The sequence below is a fragment of the Macaca mulatta genome, chromosome 11 (genome assembly GCF_049350105.2).
Source record: "Macaca mulatta isolate MMU2019108-1 chromosome 11, T2T-MMU8v2.0, whole genome shotgun sequence".
NCBI lineage: Eukaryota > Metazoa > Chordata > Mammalia > Primates > Cercopithecidae > Macaca > Macaca mulatta.
The window spans coordinates 89530141-89550855 of NC_133416.1; the positions used below are offsets into that span (position 1 = coordinate 89530141).

Sequence of the window (20715 nt, forward strand, 5' to 3'; positions counted from 1 at the left end):
GAGTTTTCCACTTTGTATCATGGCTAAATATTTTGATGTGGATTTTATTACTTTTGGCTGAGTTAGTAAATTCAGTTTATAAAATATCCACAGAAATTTACATCATACACAATATATATCTTGAGTTAACTTCCTCTAGTAATTTTAATTTATGTTTAGTTGATTCAGAAATGGAAGGTATATATCTCTGCTGATTTTATTCATATTAATGAATTTGGTAAACATTACCACCACCAGCTTAACAGATATTAGCTTAATATGTAGTTTTTATTTAGAATTCTACAAACCCTCATCACTTATCTTACTTATCTTGCTTTAGGTTTTGTCAGGTAACATCACTATTTTTTGTGTTTAAGAATATTTTTATAATTTAATAAGTAACTACAGAAGATTAGCTATGCTAGAGAAGATTTCATAGCCTATAGTGTGGATTTTTTTTGTAGAACTGAACTTCTTCTCTAGATTGCCGTATGGTTTCATGAGGTGAACATTTTGCATACTTCATATAGGCCTTTAAGATGTGTGTTTTTTTGAATTATTCAAAATTAGTTTTCAATGAATGCGCCTGATTGGACTTTCCCGTCTAATGAGTTCCTTTGAACCACTACAGACACATTGGAAGGCTTTTAGCTCTTAAATAAATTAACTTGCCTTAAAAATAGCCATAGAACAATGAGATTGAGCTAATCTGTCAGTGTGCCTGTGTGCATCCATCATAATAAGCAGAGCTGTGCTGCAGTAATAAGCTTAAAACTCACTTACTGAAAGCAATGAAATTTAATTTTTATATATGCTCTGTGTTCATTGTAGTTTGATAGTAATGCTGTCCTTGCTGTAGTCACTTAAGGATTCAGGCTGAGGAATGTTTCGTTTTGACACATGCTTCGATTACAGAGCTGAGACAAAAAAGAGTTCTGAATCTTCTGACACCCTTAAAACTTCTGCCTGAGAATGGTTTGGTTCGCCTTGGCAAGATAACAGCCACACCTGAGTTCAACAAGGTTCATGAGCCTCCTACAGAGAAGGGCACTAGATATTTGCAAACAGCACAACAGTTTGTCATTCTAGTCTAAATTAGTGAGTATTTGGAAACTGCTGACAGTTACACACTAAGCTTATAGAATGTGTGGTTTAAAACTGGCCATGGGCAGAAAATGAGTTATTTTCACCAGGTTATAACCTGATTTGTTTTGGAACTCATATTGACAGTGCATTGAACACATGCACCCCACCCCCCTGCCACAAGTCTGCATTACCCAAATGATGCAGGAACTGTTTGGCAGGGACATTTATATACCACTGGGGATATTACCATTGTTCCTCATGCAGTGTGGACAGGGAGTAACAGTGTTGCCCTGGCTGACTACCTTTAAATGCACAGTTATAGGCCAGCCAGGACAGTTTGTAAATTTAATACACTACTATTCAGATTTTAACCTTCCTTCCTTCCTTGCTTCCTTCCTTCCTTCCTCCCTCCCTCCCTTCCTTCCTTCCTTCCTCCCTCCCTCCCTCCCTCCCTCCCTCCCTCCCTTCCTTCCTTCCTCCCTCCCTCCCTTCTTCCCTCCCTCCCTTCTTCCCTCCCTTCCTCCCTTCCTCCCTTCTCTCTCTCTCTCTGCCTCTGTCTCTTTCTTTCCATAAAAAAAGGCCTGATTGTAATTTGGAGTTTAAATTTTTAATTGCATAAAATGTTAAGAGAAAACTGGGTGTTCCTTATAGCTAATCATTTAAATAGTAAATATAAATGGAGCCATTAGATATATTGCCAAAATTCACAACAAAATGTAAATATTGGAATTTGTTATTAAAATTAAGTGTTCATTTGTTTATTAGTATCACACAAATTAACCATTAATTATTGCTGAAGACTTTTTCTATCTTTACTTTTTTAGGTGTGACTGATTTTCCCAAAATATTTTGTGAAACGTCTCAGAAGTTGGTGAGTGTGGAAGCCTTTGCTCTGGCTGCGAAATACTATTCCATACAAAACTTGGGAATATGTACTCCTTTTGAACAGTTGCTTGTAGCCCTTCGAGGAAATCAAAACCAGAGAATTGGTATGTCTATTTATGTGTGTGTATATGTGCTTTTTAGGTACTTAGAAGCAATATTTTGTTCATATATGTGTTTCTTTCCAAAATATTATTAATTTATTGTTAGACCTTAACATATAAGCCCTGACAAATTAGCTTTTGTTTAGAAGAGTAGGTTTTCCCTTGTACTATATTAAACAGAACAACTTATAGATCTCCACAATTTTTTTCTACATTAATTCTTGTAACCTTTACTTCAGATAGTTCCTGCCCCTCAAACACAGATCACAGTGAGCTACTACAGTTTCTAAAATCTACATCATTTTTGTTGCCACAGGCTAATGTTCTCTATGGGAAGAGGGTGGGAAGAGTGGAAGGGGACATTTGGGGATGTGGGGAGAAGCGTGAGTGTCAGAAAGTGGGGATGGTACAAATTAAAAAAAAATATGGTAATGTAGTAGATTAAAACTTAGCTTTATCAATAATTATATTCAATGTAATTGATTCTACATGCCAACTAAAAGGCAGAGATCAGAAGGCTCTGGTTAAAAAAAATTCTCAGATTCTTTTATCTTACATACACCTCTTTCATATCTCTTATTTGATCCTCATTGTTTCCCCAACTTTTTATTTTGAAAACCTCCAAACCTACAGAAAAGTTACAAGAATAGTACAATAGGCCCTGTATGCTTTTCACCTAGATTCACCATGTGTTCACATTTTGCCACATTTGTTGTAGTTCTCTTCACACACACACACACACACTCACACGCACACTCCTTTTTCTGAATCTGTTGAACGTAAGTTGTAGATATTGTAGCACTTTACTCTCAAATGCTTCACTCTGTATCTCAAAATATCAAGGACATTTTCCTACACATCCCATAGTTTATTGGCACACTCAGGAGTTTAACGCTGATACAGCAATATTGTCTAATAAGCAGTCTCTATTCAAGTTTCTTTACTTTTTCCAAGAATATCTTTTGGAGCCATTTTTTTTTCTTCATACAGGAATTAGTCTAGGCTCATATCTGACATTTAGTTGTTATGTCTGTTTCGTCTCTTCAATCTTAAATTGTTTATTACCTTGGCATTTGTTTTTCCTGACCCTGATACTTTTGATATCTATAGGCAGGTTATTTTATTGTTTCCCCATGATTAGATTCAGGTTATACATTTTTGATAGGAGTACTACTTAGGTGATTCCTTTTTTTTTTTTGAGACGGAGTCTGGCTCTGTCGCCCAGGCTGGAGTGCAGTGGCCGGATCTCAGCTCACTGCAAGCTCCGCCTCCCGGGTTCACGCCATTCTCCTGCCTCAGCCTCCCGAGTAGCTGGAACTACAGGCACCCGCCACCTCGCCTGGCTAGTTTTTTGTATTTTTTTAGTAGAGACGGGGTTTCACGGTGTTCGCCAGGATGGTCTCGATCTCCTGACCTCGTGATCCGCCCGTCTCAGCCTCCCAAAGTGCTGGGATTACAGGCTTGAGCCACCGCGCCCGGCCTAGGTGATTCCTTTTGTACTTATCAAATTAGGAAGCACATAGAATTTTGTCCCATTATTGGTAACACTAAGTTTACTCACTTGGTAAAGGTGGGTCTACTGGAGTTCTCCATTGTAAAAGGACTCTTTTATCTTTGAGTCCAATTCTTTTATTATTATTTTCATTTTTTAATCTCTCTCACCAATTTAAGCAAAATCATTTCATAATGTTCCCCCTGGAGAAAGAGAGGGGCTGGTTGGTGAATTATGGCTCTTGGTAGGAACCATTATAGCTGCAGATGGGTTCACCAGCAATATTACTATGGGGGCTCTAGTTGACTGATAATGAAAACTCTAAGGAGAACACCCCTATCCCAGGTGCTGCTGCAATAAATGAGTGTACCTCTGCATCAAGGGTATCATCCTTGGCCCCTCCCCCAATTCATAAAGTTGAAGGGCCACAGGTTGGCATCAAAGTGAGTAAAGATACTGTAGGCAAGAACAAACAGCAAAACCACCATTCAAGGTCTCGATGTACTCTGTTGTGTCTGGTACAAGAAACAGTTGACTTAGCCATGTAGAGAGATGCATGCTCTTGATAGGTGAGAGTGGAGGGGCTATATTCCCCATCCTGGAGTAATCAGCATATTTCTTTACTAGGTTAGTATCTGCCAGCAGAATGACATTGTGGAATTCAGACCTCTCTGATAGAGATCGTGTCCTAAAGTGCCCTCAGAATGTTACCAAGAAGGTGCTACCTTCCATCTACAGTACCATGAGTAACCAGCACTTATACCTGGAAAGACCTCATTAAAACCCAGTATCCCAATGTGGTAATCCCAGGTTAAGCCTATACCAAGGCATTCACAAATGTGAACACTGTCATGCCATAATAACCATTCCAACCCTACATTTCAGTTTCCCAGCACCCAACTCCCACGTAACTGACAATGTTGACTACCTTGTCATATTCTCTTTGGCCATTTTAATGTACTTTATAATGTGTAGCAGACAGTGTATATTCGTACAGTCCTATAGTTCTGCAGTGATGGGAATGTCCTGTGCTTTTACTGCTCAGTACAGTGGAAACTAGCCACATGTGGCTGTTGAGAACTTCACCTTTGGCTAGTGCAGCACAGAATCTTAATTTTTCAATTATATTTGATTTCAGTATAAATTGCAATAATCACATGTGGTTAGCAGCTACTATATTAGACAGCACAAGTAATGAAATGACTGTTTAAGTTTTTTTCCCCACTTTTCTATTGGGTGATTCTTTTCATATTGATTTGTAGGAGTTTGTTTTATTTTATTCTTAGATACAAATTCTCTGTAGATATATGTGTTGGAATTATCTTCTTTCATTTGGGGCTTGCCTTTTTACCTCATAATGTTGTCTTTTGATGAAAAATTTCTTTTGTAGTCCACTTTACCAGTCTTTTCCATTGTAGTTAATTGTTAAGGAATAGTTTTAATGTTCTATGGATTTTTGCATTTATTAATTTAAATTTTATTTATAGTGGCTAAGCTAGTAGAGATCTATTCAGAAACCACAGTAGAATCTCCATATTATTTTCCTACTTAATTTCGAAAAATATGAACATCAACTGATAATTCCTACTAAATTTTGATTCTTTAATAGCAATATTTTACTTTATTTTTATTAGGTGAAACTCAGAAGGCAGTTGAGTTTATGAATATGAAGAAATCTCATGAAGTTCAGGCAATGTCAGAGCTGATCAGCAGTATTGCTGACTACTGTGGAATAAAACAGGTAAGAATATTTCTCTATGTTTTTAGGTGTTAAATTATTGCCACTTTTAGGTATTATTCAAATTTCACATTTTTACTGTCAACTAGCCTTTAAAATGTTATTAAATAATAGCATCATTTAAACATCAGATCCTTTAAATATCAGATTCCTTAAGCATGCACTGTTATTTCCTAGTATATTGTAATTATAGAAAATTTATAGTAAAATCAAGACATGACTGTTAATGTTTTGCCACACATTTCATTCTTTTCAGAGTGGACAGAAGTTAAAGTTAATTCTCTTTGATAAACTGTCACTCCGGTCTGAGGCAGCATTATGAAGATGACATCCTGCAAAACTGTGTGCTGCTAGATATTTTCAGGATATGGGTTACCAAGCTGTGGTCTGGGATACCTGCATCATTATATTAACACCAAGTAGTTATGTTTTTAAAACTTGGGTTATTTCCTAGTGTTTAATTCACAGTGCATTTCTGTTTTGAAAAATCGTTATTATGGTATGTAGTGATGTTGGACAGTAGATGTTAAAATAAGATTAATGATTGTACACATTGACCTATAAAAATAGTAAGTTATTTTTCTTATTCCTGGTTTATAAAAATAGTAAGTTTTTTCTATTCTCTAGAGAAGGTCGGTGGTGGTGATGGAGATTTTCCTTCCTGTAATTTTTATTAGGTATTAAAACCTTTCCATGGATTCACCAAAACTTGAGAGTTTGAGGATGAGTATAAAACTATGAAAGTCTGGCTTAGGCGTGCAGAGCCACTTGTGGCAACATGAATCTCTAGGGTGGGGTATAGGGTAAGAGCTAAGGTAATGCTAGTTTTTAACTTTTTCTCCAGATTATCATACCTAAGCAATATCTATCAGTAATAGTAACAGGCTCACCAATGATACTCAGCTGGAGTCGAAGAGGCAAGCCCTTCCCCATGGTGCCATATCAGAATCTTGGGGAGCGAGTACTGTTTCCAGATATCCTTCAGGTGGCAGCCAACATCTATTAAGAACAGTAATAAGGGGAATGGTCTCTAGAGGAACAAATGCATAATTTAGTTAGAATTAAAAAGGGCATAACAAGCTGAGGCTTAAGGCATCAGTTAATAACAGCAAGTCCGCTGGAGACGACAGAGCCCTAAAGACAGAAAATTCAGATAACTGGTAATCAGGTAAGCCAGATGGAGGTTCTGTACATGGATGGTATGAATCCAGTTACAGAGTAGGAGAACGGAGTAAAGGTCCAGTCTTGAGGGGAAATATGGTCTGAATGAGGCAGAACAACAAGAACTGGACTCAGATTTTATATGGAATACAAGGCAAAGACCCAGTCGTTTAGTTCTTGAGGGGAAATATGGTCTGAATGAGGCAGAACAACAAGAACTGGACTCAGATTTTATATGGAATACAAGGCAAAGACCCAGTCGTTTAGTTCGGAAATACAAACCAGAAGCAGGAAAATATAGAAGTGGCCAAAAGATAATGTGTACTATGTGAAAGGGATTTTAGTCAGGATTCCTATGGGGTTGACTTTACAGGTTTTTCTTTTTCTTAAAAATATAATGATGTATCACTGTGTAAGATTTATTTACACTTTAAATATAATTCAGTCTTAATCACTTTCTAGCCAATATGCAAAATTTGTACATAATCCTAACTTTATTGAGATATAAATGAACTCATGTTAATTGTACAGTATGATGTTTTGTTAGTATGTGGGTGTGTGTATATACATATATATATGTATCTTGATTATAGAGGTTACATGAGTGTGTGTATATATATGTATATACACACACCACATAAACACACACTCATGTAACCTCTATAATCATGATACATGATGTTTCCATCACCCCAGAAAATCTCCTCATGTCTTTTTGCAAAGGGCATTCTTTTTTTTTTTTTTTCCTTTTTTATACTTTAAGTTCTAGGGTACATGTGCACAACATGCAGGTGTGTTATGTACGTATACATGTGCCATGTTGGTGTGCTGCACCCATTAACTTGCCATTTACATTAGCTATTTCTCCTAATGCTATCCCTCCCCTCTCCCCCATCCCATGACAGGCCTTGGTGTGTGATGTTCACCCTATGTCCAAGTGTTCTTATTGTTCAATTCCCACCTATAAGTGAGAACATGTGGTGTTTGGTTTTCTGTCCTTGCGGTAGTTTGCTCAGAATGATGGTTTCCAGCTTTATCCATGTCCCTACTAAGGACATGATCTCATCCTTTTTTATGGCTGCATAGTATTCCGTAGTATATATGTACCACAATTTTTTAATCCATTCTATCATTGATGGACATTTGGGTCGGTTCCAAGTATTTGCTATTGTGAATAGTGCTGCAGTAAACATATGTGTGCATGTGTCTTTATAGTAGCATGATTTATAATCCTTTGGGTATATACCCAGTAATGGGATGATGGGGTCAAACGGTATTTCTAGTTCTAGATCCTTGAGGAATCGCCATACTGTCTTCCACAATGGTTGAACTAGCTTACACTCCCACTAACAGTGTAAAAGTGTTCCTATTTCTCCACATCCTCTCCAGTACTTGTTGTTTCCTGACTTTTTAATGATCGCCATTCTAACTGGTATGAGATGGTATCTCATTGTGGTTTTGATTTGCCTTTCTCTGATGGCGAGTGATGATGAGCATTTTTTCATGTGTCTATTAGATGCATAAATGTCTTCTTTTGAGAAGTGTTCACATCCTTTGCCCAGTTTTTGATGGGGTTGTTTGATTTTTCTTGTCAATTTGTTTAAGCTCTTTGTAGATTCTGGATATTAGCCCTTTGTCAGATGGGTAGATTGCAACACTTTTCTCCCATTCTGTAGGTTGCCTGTTCACTCTGATGGTAGTTTCCTTTGCTGTGCAGGAAACACAGGTAGTTTCCTGTGCTGTGCTCTTTAGTTTAATTAGATCCCATTTGTCTATTTTGGCTTTTGTTGCCATTGCTTTTGGTGTTTTAGTGATGAAGTCCTTGCCCATGCCTATGTCCTAAATGGTATTGCCTAGGTTTTCTTCTAGGATTTTTATGGTATTAGGTCTAACATTCAAGTCTTTAATCCATTGTGAATTAATTTTTGTATAAGGTGTAAGGAAAGGATGAAGTTTCAGCTTTCTGCATATGGTTAGCCAGTTTTCCCAGCACCATTTATTAAATAGGGAATCCGTTCCCCATTTCTTGTTTTTGTCGGGTTTGTCAAAGATCAGATGGTTGTAGATGTATGGTATTTCTGAGGGCTCTGTTCTGTTCCATTGGTCAGTATCTCTGTTTTGGTACCAGTACCATGCTGTTTTGGTTATTGTAGCCTTGTAGTATAGTTTGAAGTCATGTAGCATGATTCCTCCAGCTTTGTTGTTTTGGCTTAGTATTGTCTTGACAATGTGGGTCCTTTTTTGGCTCCATATTAACTTTAAAGTAGTTTTTTTCCAATTCTGTAAAGAAAGTCATTGGTAGCTTGATAGGGATGGCATTGAATCTATAATTTACCTTGGGCAGTATGGCCAGTTTCATGATACTGATTCTTCCTATCCATGAGCATGGAATGTTCTTCCATTTGTTTGTGTCCTCTTTTTTTTCATTGAACAGTGGTTTGTAGTTCTCCTTGAAGAGGTCCTTCACATCCCTTGTAAGTTGGATTCCTAGGTATTTTATTCTCTTTGAAGCAATTGTGAATGGGAGTTCACTCATTATTTGGCTCTGGGTTTGTCTGTTATTGATGTATAGGAATGCTTGTGAATTTTGCACATTGATTTTGTATCCTGAGACTTTGCTGAAGTTGCTTATCAGCTTAAGGAGATTTTGAGCTGAGACGATGGGGTTTTCTAAATATACAATCATGTCATCTGCAAACAGAGACAATTTGAATTCCTCTTTTCCTAACTGAATACCCTTTATTTCTTTCTCCTGCCTGATTGCCCTGGCCAGAACTTCCAACACTATGTTGAATAGGAGTGGTGAGAGAGGGCATCCCTGTGTTGTGCCAGTTTTCAAAGGGAATGCTTCCAGTTTTTGCCCATTCAGTATGATACTGGCTGTGGGTTTGTCATAAATAGCTCTTATTATTTTGAGATATGTCCCATCAATACCTAGTTTATTGAGAGTTTTTAGCATGAAGGGCTGTTGAATTTTGTTGAAGGCCTTTTCTGCATCTATTGAGATAATCATGTGGCTTTTGTCTTTGGTTCTGTTTATGTAATGTATTGTGTTTATTGATTTGAGTATGTGGAAGCAGCCTTGCATCCCAGGGATGAAACCAACTTGATCATGGTGGATAAACTTTTTGATGTACTGTTGGAATCTGTTTGCCAGTATTTTGTTGGGGATTTTTGCAGAACAGGAAATGTTGCTGCCTGATCCTTCCTCTGGAAGCTTCGTGTCAGAGGGCCACCTGCCTGTATGAGATGTCAGTCGGCCCCTAATGGGAGGTGTCTCCCAGTTAGGCTATTCAGGGGTCAGGGACCCACCTGAGGAGGCAATCTGTCCCTTCTCAGATCTCAAACTCTGTACTGGGAGAACCACTGCTCTCTTCAAAGCTGTTAGACTGGGACATTTAAGTCTGCAGAAGTTTCTGTTGCCTGTTTTCAGCTATGCCCTGCCTCCAGAGGTGGAGTCTACAGAGGCAGGCAGGCCTCATTGGGTTATGGAGGGCTCCACCCAGTTGGAGCTTCCCCCCCGACTTTGTTTACCTAGTCAAGCCTCAGCAATGGCGGATGCCCCTTCTCCAGCCTGGCTGCTGCCTTGCAGTTGGATCTGGGACTGCTGTGCTAGCAGTGAGCAAGGCTCCGTGGGCATGGGACCTGCTGAACCAGGTGCAGAATATAATCTTCTGTTGTGCAGTTTGCTAAGATTGTTGGAAAAGCGCAGTATTAGGGTGGGAGTGTCCCAGTTTTACAGGTACCTTTGTCATGGCTTACCTTGGCTAGGAAAGGGAATTCCCTGACCCCTTGTGCTTTCTGGGTGAGACAATGTCCCGCCCTGCTTCAGCTCACAGTTCCTGGGCTGCACCCACTATCCAACCAGTCCTTATGACCTGGTACCTCAGTTGGAAATGCAGAAATCTCCCGTCTTCTGCATCGCTCATGCTGGGAGCTGTATACTGGAGCTGTTCCTATTCATCCATCTCTGAACCGTCCAACTGCCGAGGGCATTCTTACACACTCTATGCTAGAGTGTATATTGGCATAACCACTTTCAAAAACAGTTTGACACTATTTTGTAAACTTGAACAATCATATACCCTATGACTCATCAGTTCGACTTTAGGTATATACTCCGCCTAGAAAAACTTTCTACACAAGCATCAGGAGTTATATATCGTATAGGAATGTTCCTAAAAGCAGAAAACTAGTAATAAACCAAATGCTTATCCACAGCAGATTGGATAAACTGGTATATTTACATATTGGAACATAATACATCAGTAAAGCTTAAACTACTGCAGTACATATATGGATGAATATTAGAAACATAAAACTGAATAGGAAAAAGCAAGTTACAGAAGATTACACATTTTATGGTACCATTTTTAAGTAGTTATTAAGTGAAACAATGGTATGTTTAATACAAAAATTATATGCAAAAAACTATTAAGAAAATTATAAACAATAATTTGATAATTGTTGCCTCTGGTTGGAGAAGCAGGGAGACAGAATATGGAAGGAAAACATAGTTATATGCAGTAGAAATATTAATATTCTAGGTATTAAGATGGATGTTGGGTTTATGGACATAGCAGATGCTGTAGGGTGCCTGATCTAAGTACTTTCAGGCCTTTTGTTTCATGGTATGCCAGATTGATTTCTACCTGGCAGTGTCTGCATTTCTTCCCTGTGTGTTTTCTGTAACTGTGAAGCAAGCACTGCCTGCATACAAGGTCTGGGAATTAATTCCTCCCAGTGAGCAGCTCTGAAGCGGTAATTGATGCAGCATTTCAGGTGGGATGATTCTGAGGGATGGTATGTATTCTACACTTCAGTCTCAGAATTTCTGAGTAGTATTAAACCTAGGTTGGCTTAATGTGGTGTTTAGCTTAATAGCACATATTTTATTGGGCTGCTTTTGTTTATTCTCTCTTCTACTTTATTGCCAGTGTTCCTTTAACCTCCCAAATAAAACATATATAACATTTCATCATGCATATATACCACATTTTCTTTATCCATAAATTCATTGATGGGCACTTAGGTTGTTTCCATATTTTGGCCATTATGAATATGGCTACAGTAAACATGTGCATGCAGTTATCTCTTCAATATACTGATTTCCTTTTTTTTTTTTTTTTTTTTTTTGGATATATACCTAGTAGTGGAATTGCTAGATCATATGGTAGTTCTATTTTTAGTTTTTTGAAGAACCTCTATACTGTTTTCCATAATGACTGTACTAATTTACATTCCCACCAACAGTATATGAGTTATCCTTTCTCTACATTCTTGCCAACACCTATCTTAACGCTTTTTGATAATAGCCATTGTAACTGGGATGAGATGATATCTCCTTATAGTTTTTATTTGCATTTCTCTGATGCTTAGTGATGTTGAACATTTTTTCATATACCTATTGGCCATTTGTATGTCTTCATTTGAAAAATGTCTATTCAGATCTTTTGGCCATTTTTAAAACAGATTTTGCTTTTATTCCATTGAGTTGTTTGTGTCCCTTATGTATTCTGGTTTTTGATCCCTTGTCGAGTGGGTAGTTTGCACATGTCTTCTCCCAGTGTATGTATATCTCTTCACTCTGATTATTTACTTTGCTGTGCAGAAGGTTCTCAGCTTGACGTGATCCCATTTGTGTCCATTGCCCATTTTTGCTGTGGTTGCATGTACTTTTGAGGTCCTACTAAAGAAATCTTTGCCTAGACCGATGTCCTAAAGTGTTTCCCCAATGTTTTCTTCTAGTAGTTTCATAGATTCAGGTCTTAGATTTAAGTCTTTAATCCATTTTGATTTGATTTTTGTATATGGTGAAAGATAGGGGTCTAGTTTCATTCTTCTGCTTATGGATATCCAGTTTTACCATTTATTGAAGAGACTGTGCTTGCCCTAGTATATCTTCTTAGCACCTTTGTTGAAAATGAGTTGGCTGTAAATGCATGGATTTAATTCTGGGTTCTCTAATGTTTTATTGGTCTATGTGTGTGTTTTTATGCCAGTGTCATACTGTTTTGGTTAGTATAGCTTTGTAATATAATTAGAAGTTAAGTAGTGTGATGCCTCCAGCTTTGTTCTTTTTGCTCAAGATTGCTTTGGCTGTTCTGGGTCTCTTGTGGTTCCACATAAATTTTAGGACTTTTTTTTTTTTTTCTATTTCTGCGCAGAATGTCATTGATGTTATAATAGGAATTGCATTGAATCTCTAGATTTCTTTGGGTAGTATGCACATTTTAACAATATTGATTCTTCTAATATATGAATATGAAATATCTTTCCCTTTTGTAGTGTCCTCATCAATTTATTTCATCAGTGTTTTGTAATTTTCACTGTTGAGATCTTTAACTTCTTTGGTGGCATTTATTCCTAGGGATATTATTTTGTAGATATTGTAAATGAGATTACTTTCCTGTTTTCCATCTCAGATTGTTCTCTGTTGTCATATAGAAATTCTACTAGTTTTTGTTATTGATTTTTGTCTCCTACAACTTTACTGAATTTCTTTATCAGTTCTAATAGTTTTTTGAAGGAGTCTTTCAGTTTTTCTAGGTATAAGATAATATCATCTGAAAACAAAGATCATTTGACTTTTTCCTTTCAAATTTGGATGCCCTTTATATATTTCTCTTGCCTAATTGCTCTGGCTAGGACCTCCCATACTATGTTGATTAGAAACGGTGAATGTGGGCGTTCTTGTCCTGTTCCAGATCTTGGTGGAAAGGCTTTCACTTTTTCTCTAATCAGTATGATGCTAGATGTGGGTTTCTTTATTTCTATTCCTCTGTTAATTTTAGGTTTGGTTTGCTCTTGCTTTTCTAGTTTTGTTTTTAAGATATATTGTTAGGATGTTTATTTGAACATTTTCTACTTTACATGCATTTAATGCTGTCAACTTCTCTCTTATTAGTACTTTTGCTGTATCCCATGGGTTTTGGTATGTTGTGTTTCCATTTTTATTAGTTTCAATACATTTAAAAATTTGTATTGTAACTTCTTCATTGACACATCGGTCATTCAGGGGCATGTTGTTTCATTTCCATGTGTTTTTATACTCTTCAAAGTTTCTGTTGTTATTGATATTTGATATAATTTCAATTTTTGAGACCTATTTTGTGTCTTAACATATGGTCTATCTTTGGGAATGGTCTATGTGCTGAGAAGAACAGCATGCAGCTGTTGAGTAAAATGTTCTGCAAATGTCTGTTACATCCATTTGGTCCATAATGCAGATTATGTCTGCTGTTTCTTTGCTGACTTTCTGTCTGGATGATCTGTCCAATACTGAGCAGAAGTGTTGAAGTCCCCAACTATTATTATTTTTAAAATGTAGATTTAGTAAATACAAATTTCATGAGGTAAGTAGAAACCCAGATTCTGAAATACATAACCTTATTGGTGACCACAGAAAATTAAACAAGAAAAAATATCATTTTTATCTCAACCATATTGCTGTCTACATGCTGAACACCTTTGTCTCTCTCATTCACATTACCAAAGCTTCTTAATTTTTATTTCTAAAACATGTTCACTCATTCATACTTGCATGCATTCATTCATTTAGCAAATATTTCTTAGCTCTTAACCATGTTCCAGGCATTATTTTCTATACTGGGGGTGCATCAGTGAACAAAACAAACAAGAAATACTTTTGCCCTGGTGGCATTTATGTTCTAATTAGGAGAGATTGACAATAAAATGGTTATAAGTGTATTTTAATGTGTATGTTGATACATTTTAAAGAAGAAAACTTAAAACAAAAGGGAGGAGCTTATCTAGGGATAAAGTTTTTGATACAGAGGGGAAGGACAAGTAAGACCTTATTGTGACGGTAATAGAGTTAAATTCTTCAGTAGGTAAGCTATCCATTAGATGATCTAGAGGAATAACTTTTCTTAGAGAGGGAACAACAGGTTCAGTGGCCCTGAACATGCCTACTTTGTTTCTGAAACATCCAGGAAGTCGGATTGAACAAGCAGAAAGTAGTAGGAGCTGAGGTTGTGGTGGAAGAGGACAGGACATTAAGTTGCAGTGTCTTGGAAGTCATTGTGATAATTTGGGTTTTTTATCCTGAATGAGATTGGAAGCCATTGTAGCCACTGAATCATTCTTTCTACTCTGTTGAGTTGTATTACGAAACACATATTTCCACTATATTTGCCTCTTTTCTTTACCAAAGTCTTTGTGGACATTCAAGCTGGTTACTTTGCAAAATTAGCTCCTATCCGAGCAGGAGCTTCCAGAGTTGAAGCAAAAAGACTCAGCAACCATAGGAGTTAAGAGTATGAGATAAAGCCAAAGAAGCAATGAGGGATTTGCTAAGAGTAGTGATATGATTGGACTTTGTTTTTCTCTGTTGAAAATGCAGTGATAGGGGAAAGGTGAGAGCAGAGAGATCACTGAGAAAGCCATTGCAGTTCATCAGACTCAGGATGGAGTTGGTATGAAGTAGCTCTGGTAAGTGATGAGATCATGAATTTGCTCACAGTTCAGATGTAGCTTATGAGAGACAGGAGTCCTGTTCTCTACCTGGAGGTATGTAGATATCACTTACTGTGATGGAGGAAATTTTAGGAGGGGCAGGTTTAAAAAGAATATCAAAAGCTCAGTTTCAAGCATATTAAATTTTAGTTGCTTATTAAGCATCTATTGAAACGAAAATGTTAGGTTTGCTGTTAGATATATGAGTATCAGTTAATGGAAGAATTCCAAACTAGAGTTACAAATTTGAGAGTCATTAGTTGGAATGGTAGTTAGATCTCTAGGTCTGTCACCAAAATGTGTCTTTTCTATCTAAAGTATAGTACCATACCAATGTTATTACAAGATTTAACCACTACCTGTAACAATGTTTTTATGGGAAAGTCTCCTAAACAATGTTGGGAGATTCAGAAGATCCCTCCCACCAGATACTGGACTAGAGACTACTCTGTCTTCAAACCTATGATGTATGGCATATGATCTAGCAGGGAAGTCCGTTGTGGGGAAGGGGCAGGAGATGAGGATGGTGGGGATTTTCCTATTCTGATCAGATAGTTTGAAGACAAAACTAATTAAATAATAGAGTTTCTACTATATAGCCCTTGCAAGAGTATGATATGGTATCTGCAGTTAGACTGTAGTTTCTCAAAGTCAAGAATTTACAGTTGTAGGCTGCATAAGGACATTTCAGTCAACAACAGACCACATATAAGATGGTAGTGCCATAACATATAATATTGTATTTTTATTGTACCTTTTATATGCTTAGATACACAAGTATTTATTTTGTTATGTATTCAGTACAGTAGTATGCTATACAGGTTTTTAGGCTAGTTGTATAGTAGGCTGTACCATGTAGGTTTGCATAAGTACACTCAAAGATGTTTGCACAACAACAGAATTTTTTAATATATTTCTCAGAACATATTCCCATCATTAAGTGATGCATGACTGTATATAATTCTTCTATGTTTCCCTGCAATACCTATCCTAGAATAATAACATAAAATGGAAGTATAGGGAATTATTACTAAGTTTATTTTGTATTTATGAGACATTATTTACTAGAATTTTTCCTATGAACTGGTCTCATTGTAAGACCTTGAAACATTTTGAGGATTTAATTAAGGATATGCATTACTGTAAGTATAGGAATGTTTCCTTAAGTGACTCGTACTTATGTCAGGATTTCATTGACTTTATGAATTAAAGATATGTATAAGAGTAGGTAATGATTTGTTATGGTAGTATTTCTATAATTCTCCATTTATTTTATGAAGTGGCATGGCAATAATAATGTTTGTAACTTTTTATTCTTATTTTTGTTTTATTGAATTTGTAATTTAGATATTCACCAACTCTAGCTTTGATAAATTTTGGTAATTGTAACAGTTAATGTAACCACTAGCATAATTAAGAATATTCCTATCCTCCTAAAAACTTTTCTTGTGTGCTTTTGTAGGATATTTTCTCTTTCATTCTCAGAGAATCACTGATCTACTTTTAATCTTGACTTTTCTAGAACATTGTACAAATGGAATCATAGTATGTAGACTTTTCATTTCAGTTCTTCCACTCAGCACATAGCATTTGAGAGCTATTGATATCTTTTTGTGTATTAATGCCTTGTTCCATTTTATTGCTGAGTAGTATGCCATATGCTATAGTCCAGATATGCTATTTTTTTTTTTTATTTACCAGTTGATGGACATTTGAGTTGTTTCTGTTTTTTTCCTTTTGTGAGTAAGACTTCTCTGAATATTCACATATAAGCCTTTGTGTGGACATGTTTTCATTTCTCTTGGATAAATCGGAGTGAGATGGATGGGTCATATGTAAAGTGTGTATTTAACTTTATGGTAAACTCAATGTTTTCGAAAGTGGCCATACCATTTTACATCTGCGTGTATCTCACTGTGGTGGTTGTTTGTATTTCTCTAGTGATATTAGTCATCTTTTCACATTGGCAATGTGTATATCTTGTTTTGTGAATTGTACGTTTGAATATTTTGCCTTTTTTCTAACTAGGTTGCTTGTCTTCTTACTGAGTTGTAAGAGTTCTTTATTCTAGATATGTCCTTTCTCAGATGAAGGTTTTACAAGTATTTCTTTTCATTTTTATCTTTTTGAATAGAAGTTTTCATATTAATAAAGTCCATTTTTAAAATTCTTCTGTTATTCCTGATTTTTATGTCCTACGTAATAAATGTTTGCCTATCCAAATGTCACATTTTTTCTCATGCTTTATTCCATAAGATGACATTTTTTTCAATTATATTTAGATCTGTGATCTACCTTTAATTAGCTTTTGTGTTTGGTTTATAGCAGGCAAATTTTGTTTCTTTTTTTTATATCAACATCCAGTTATACCAGCACCATTTGTTGGAAAACCTATCTTCTTCATTAAATTATCTTGGGTACTTTGTCAAAAATCAGTTGATCATATAAGTGTGGATCTATTTCTGTACTGTGTTTTTCTCATTGATTTATATTTCTATTTGTATATCAGCTGTTTCTTTCCATTTTTCCATTGATTTGTGTGTCTAATTTTATACCAGCTGTAGCTATACTACACTGATTTAGTTTTATATTTTTGAATTAGTAAAATTCTTCAACCTTATTCTTTTTCAAAATTGTTTTCATTATTCTAGGCATTTTTGCCTTACTTTATAAATTATAGTATCTACTTATCAATTTCTTTACAAAGCTTAGCTAGGATTTTAATCAGGATTGTGTTGAAATGTGAAGAAAAAATTGCCATCTTAGTACTGAGTCTGCCATTTCATGAACATGGTATATCTTTTAATATCAATTTTTTAGATTTTTATGCAATGTTTTATAGTTTTCAGTGTATAGGTTTTGTACATCCTTTGTTAAATTTTTTCCTATATATTCTATTTTTATACTATTTTAATTGTTTTAAAATTTTACTTCCTAGTTTTTATTATTTTTTTAATAGAGACAGGATCTTGCTATATTGGCCAGGGCAGTCTCAAATGCTTGGCCTCAAGCAGTCCTCCTTCCTCAGCCTCCCTAAGTGCTGGGATTATAGGTTTGAGCCACCAAGCTTGACTCCTAATTGTTTTTTGCTACAATATTATATATGTTCTGATGATTCATTGTTAATTCTGTTGACTTTGTTCCCTGACACATTGCTAAATTCACTTACCATTCTGTTAGCTTTTTGTATATTCTTTAAGATATTCTGCAGACATGATTATGTCATCTATGTATAAAAAAAGATAGTTTTATTTTTTCCCTTATATTATTTATTTCTTTTGCTTCTTTTCCTTGACTTATTATACTAGCTATAACCTCCAGTAAAATGTTGAATAAAAATGATGAGTGGTTGGTTTTTCATAGGAATAAAACAAATAAAATTTTAAGTAATATTTAAGTTACATAACTCATTTGTTTAAAAAATCTAAAATCATTTCTATTACCGTTTGCCTAAAATTCTTTAATTTATTCTTTTTTTCTAACTTTAGGTGATTGACTTGGGTTCCGGTAAAGGCTATCTAAGCTCCTTTTTGTCCTTGAAGTATGGCTTTAAAGTTTATGGAATTGATTCCTCAAATACTAATACTCATGGAGCTGAGGAGAGAAACAGAAAACTGAAGAAACATTGGAAACTCTGTCATGCTCAGTCAAGATTAGATGTCAATGGACTAGCATTAAAAATGGCAAAAGAAAGGAAAGTGCAAAAAGAAGTTAAAAATAAAGGTGATATTGAGGAAGCGTTTAACAGCAGTCTTACAAATCAAGAAAAGATGTCTACCTCAGATATTTCGCCTGATTTTTCTGGCTCTGTAATTTCTAATATCAGAAACCAAATGCAAACCCTTCATTCTCAACCACATCAAGAAGAAAATTTGTGTTTTGAAAATTCCTTTTCTCTTATAAACCTTTTGCCTGTTAATGCCGTAGAGCCTACTTCTTCACAGCAAATACCCAACAGAGAAACATCTGAAGCCAATAAAGAGAGAAGAAAAATGACATCAAAGTCAAGTGAATCTAATGTATATTCACCTTTAACCTCTTTTATCACTGCTGATTCAGAACTCCATGACATTATTAAAGATTTGGAGGTGACTTTACTTTTGAATTATTTAATTTGATGTACAAAAACATTGTATTCAATTTTAATAGTAGCTTACTTAACATACATATCTTACTTGATCACATTAATCTAACAGACCAAGAAAATAAAAGCATAAGTAGGCTTTCGTTATTCCCACACCCATCAAAATCCTCCATGAGCCTATTCAGAATAGAGTATCCTCCACTCATTTCGAACCTCTTAAATCAAATAGAAGTCCTAGCCCAAAACTAGTAAGTAAACTAAGTTCTCATTGTGCCATTTAGGAATTGTTAAAATTCTAAACAAGTAACTAAATTTTAACTTAAATATGAAGTAAAGGGGCATCTAGAACAAAGTAATGTTCAATGTTGCACTTGCCAATATGGAATTTCCTTGAGCAACAGTAGCTTCCAAGTGTTCTTCAAAGCTTGAACTTTTTCTAAATTACGAGTATGTCAATTTGTGTAATTGAAAGACAGCAGATCTTAAACAAAGGCAATGTTGCATGTTAAAACAGTATTATAGAGGAGATTCTAGAAATCGTTTGGCCTAACTCATTGTCTCAAAAAAGAAAAAAAAAAAAAAAAGGTAGCTTTTGGAGTTGTATTACCCTTGTAATTTTTTTTTTTATAGAAATTTTTCCCCAAAGAAATGTGTAACTAAAAGATACTAGAGTTCTTTATGAATTTAAATCCTTGTTTGATAGCTGACCATTGTTTTACTGTTTTTTAAATGGGAAATTTTTCTTTTTCCCAGATATTTTTGGATTTAAGGAAATCTAGTGTACCTTCATTAATTCTTTTTCTTATACATGAAATTAGTAATTAAGCTATTTTAGACTTTCTCTTAGGGTTAAAGAATCCCAATTACTTTGGTTTAACTTAAAAAATGTCAATTTCTAGTACATTTTGTCACCTTCTAATTTTCTCAAAATCTTTCTGAAAATATATAATGAAAACTATATACAAACTCTTGTAAGAACCATCTAAAATAAGATATACAGGAAGAATGTTCTTGGATCCTGTAGCAAATCACAATTTAATAACATAATTAACTACCACCCTCTATTCTCCTCACCCTCTCACAATACTTAAATATTTTACTGGTAGGATAATACGGTGATTGCATATTTTTGTCTCCTAGCTGCTACTTGCTAATATTAACTAATCCTGTATGATAAATACAATAAAGAATGAGGTTAAATGTTCTTGTATTTTCTTTAGTGAGAGCTAAATTAAGCTTAAAGAGAGAAATTTGTAGCTTTGTTACTCTACCCTTAATTAGTGATAAATCTTTCTTGTCTGAATTAATTTTACTGATGACATCATAATCTCTAAATAAAACCTATCTAAACTAATCATCAAGAAAAGCAGAGTAGCTGTATAATCTTCTAAAAACTTTGCTTTGAAATGGATATTGCCTGAAGAAACTGAGTGTTCTATCAGCTCAAAACGACTTACAGGCATAATTTTTTTCTTTAGTAAGTTTGATTACAGCTCTCTTTTATGTCTAGGACATAGGCTAAAATAACATTACAGTGAAATAATTTTTAAAAATTTTAGTGAAACAATTATATGCTGACGATAGTTATAAAAATGTACTTGAGACACAAATTAATGCTTATGTTATTTTGAATTTGTAATTTAAAGTAAATTGTAATGATAAAAATGGACAATGTTTTCTGAATTTTATTATATGGTAGTGTACTAAGTCA

The 20715-nt window shown here is 35.3% G+C and overlaps 1 protein-coding gene across 6 annotated transcripts in view; it reads left to right on the top strand.

The window, feature by feature from the left end:
• The window catches only part of METTL25 (methyltransferase like 25), a 122280-nt gene that overhangs the window by 32615 nt on the left and 68950 nt on the right, over positions 1–20715 (top strand). For all 6 annotated transcript variants that reach the window (XR_013400684.1, XM_077953212.1, XM_015152359.3 and 3 more), the window contains exons 2-4: positions 1890–2054; positions 5178–5284; positions 18409–19008. Coding sequence is in view for 5 of the 6 variants with exons in the window: in XM_077953212.1 (XP_077809338.1) it covers positions 1890–2054; positions 5178–5284; positions 18409–19008 (872 nt within the window). In the remaining variant the exon portion in view is untranslated. The remainder of the gene's footprint in view (positions 1–1889; positions 2055–5177; positions 5285–18408; positions 19009–20715) is intronic.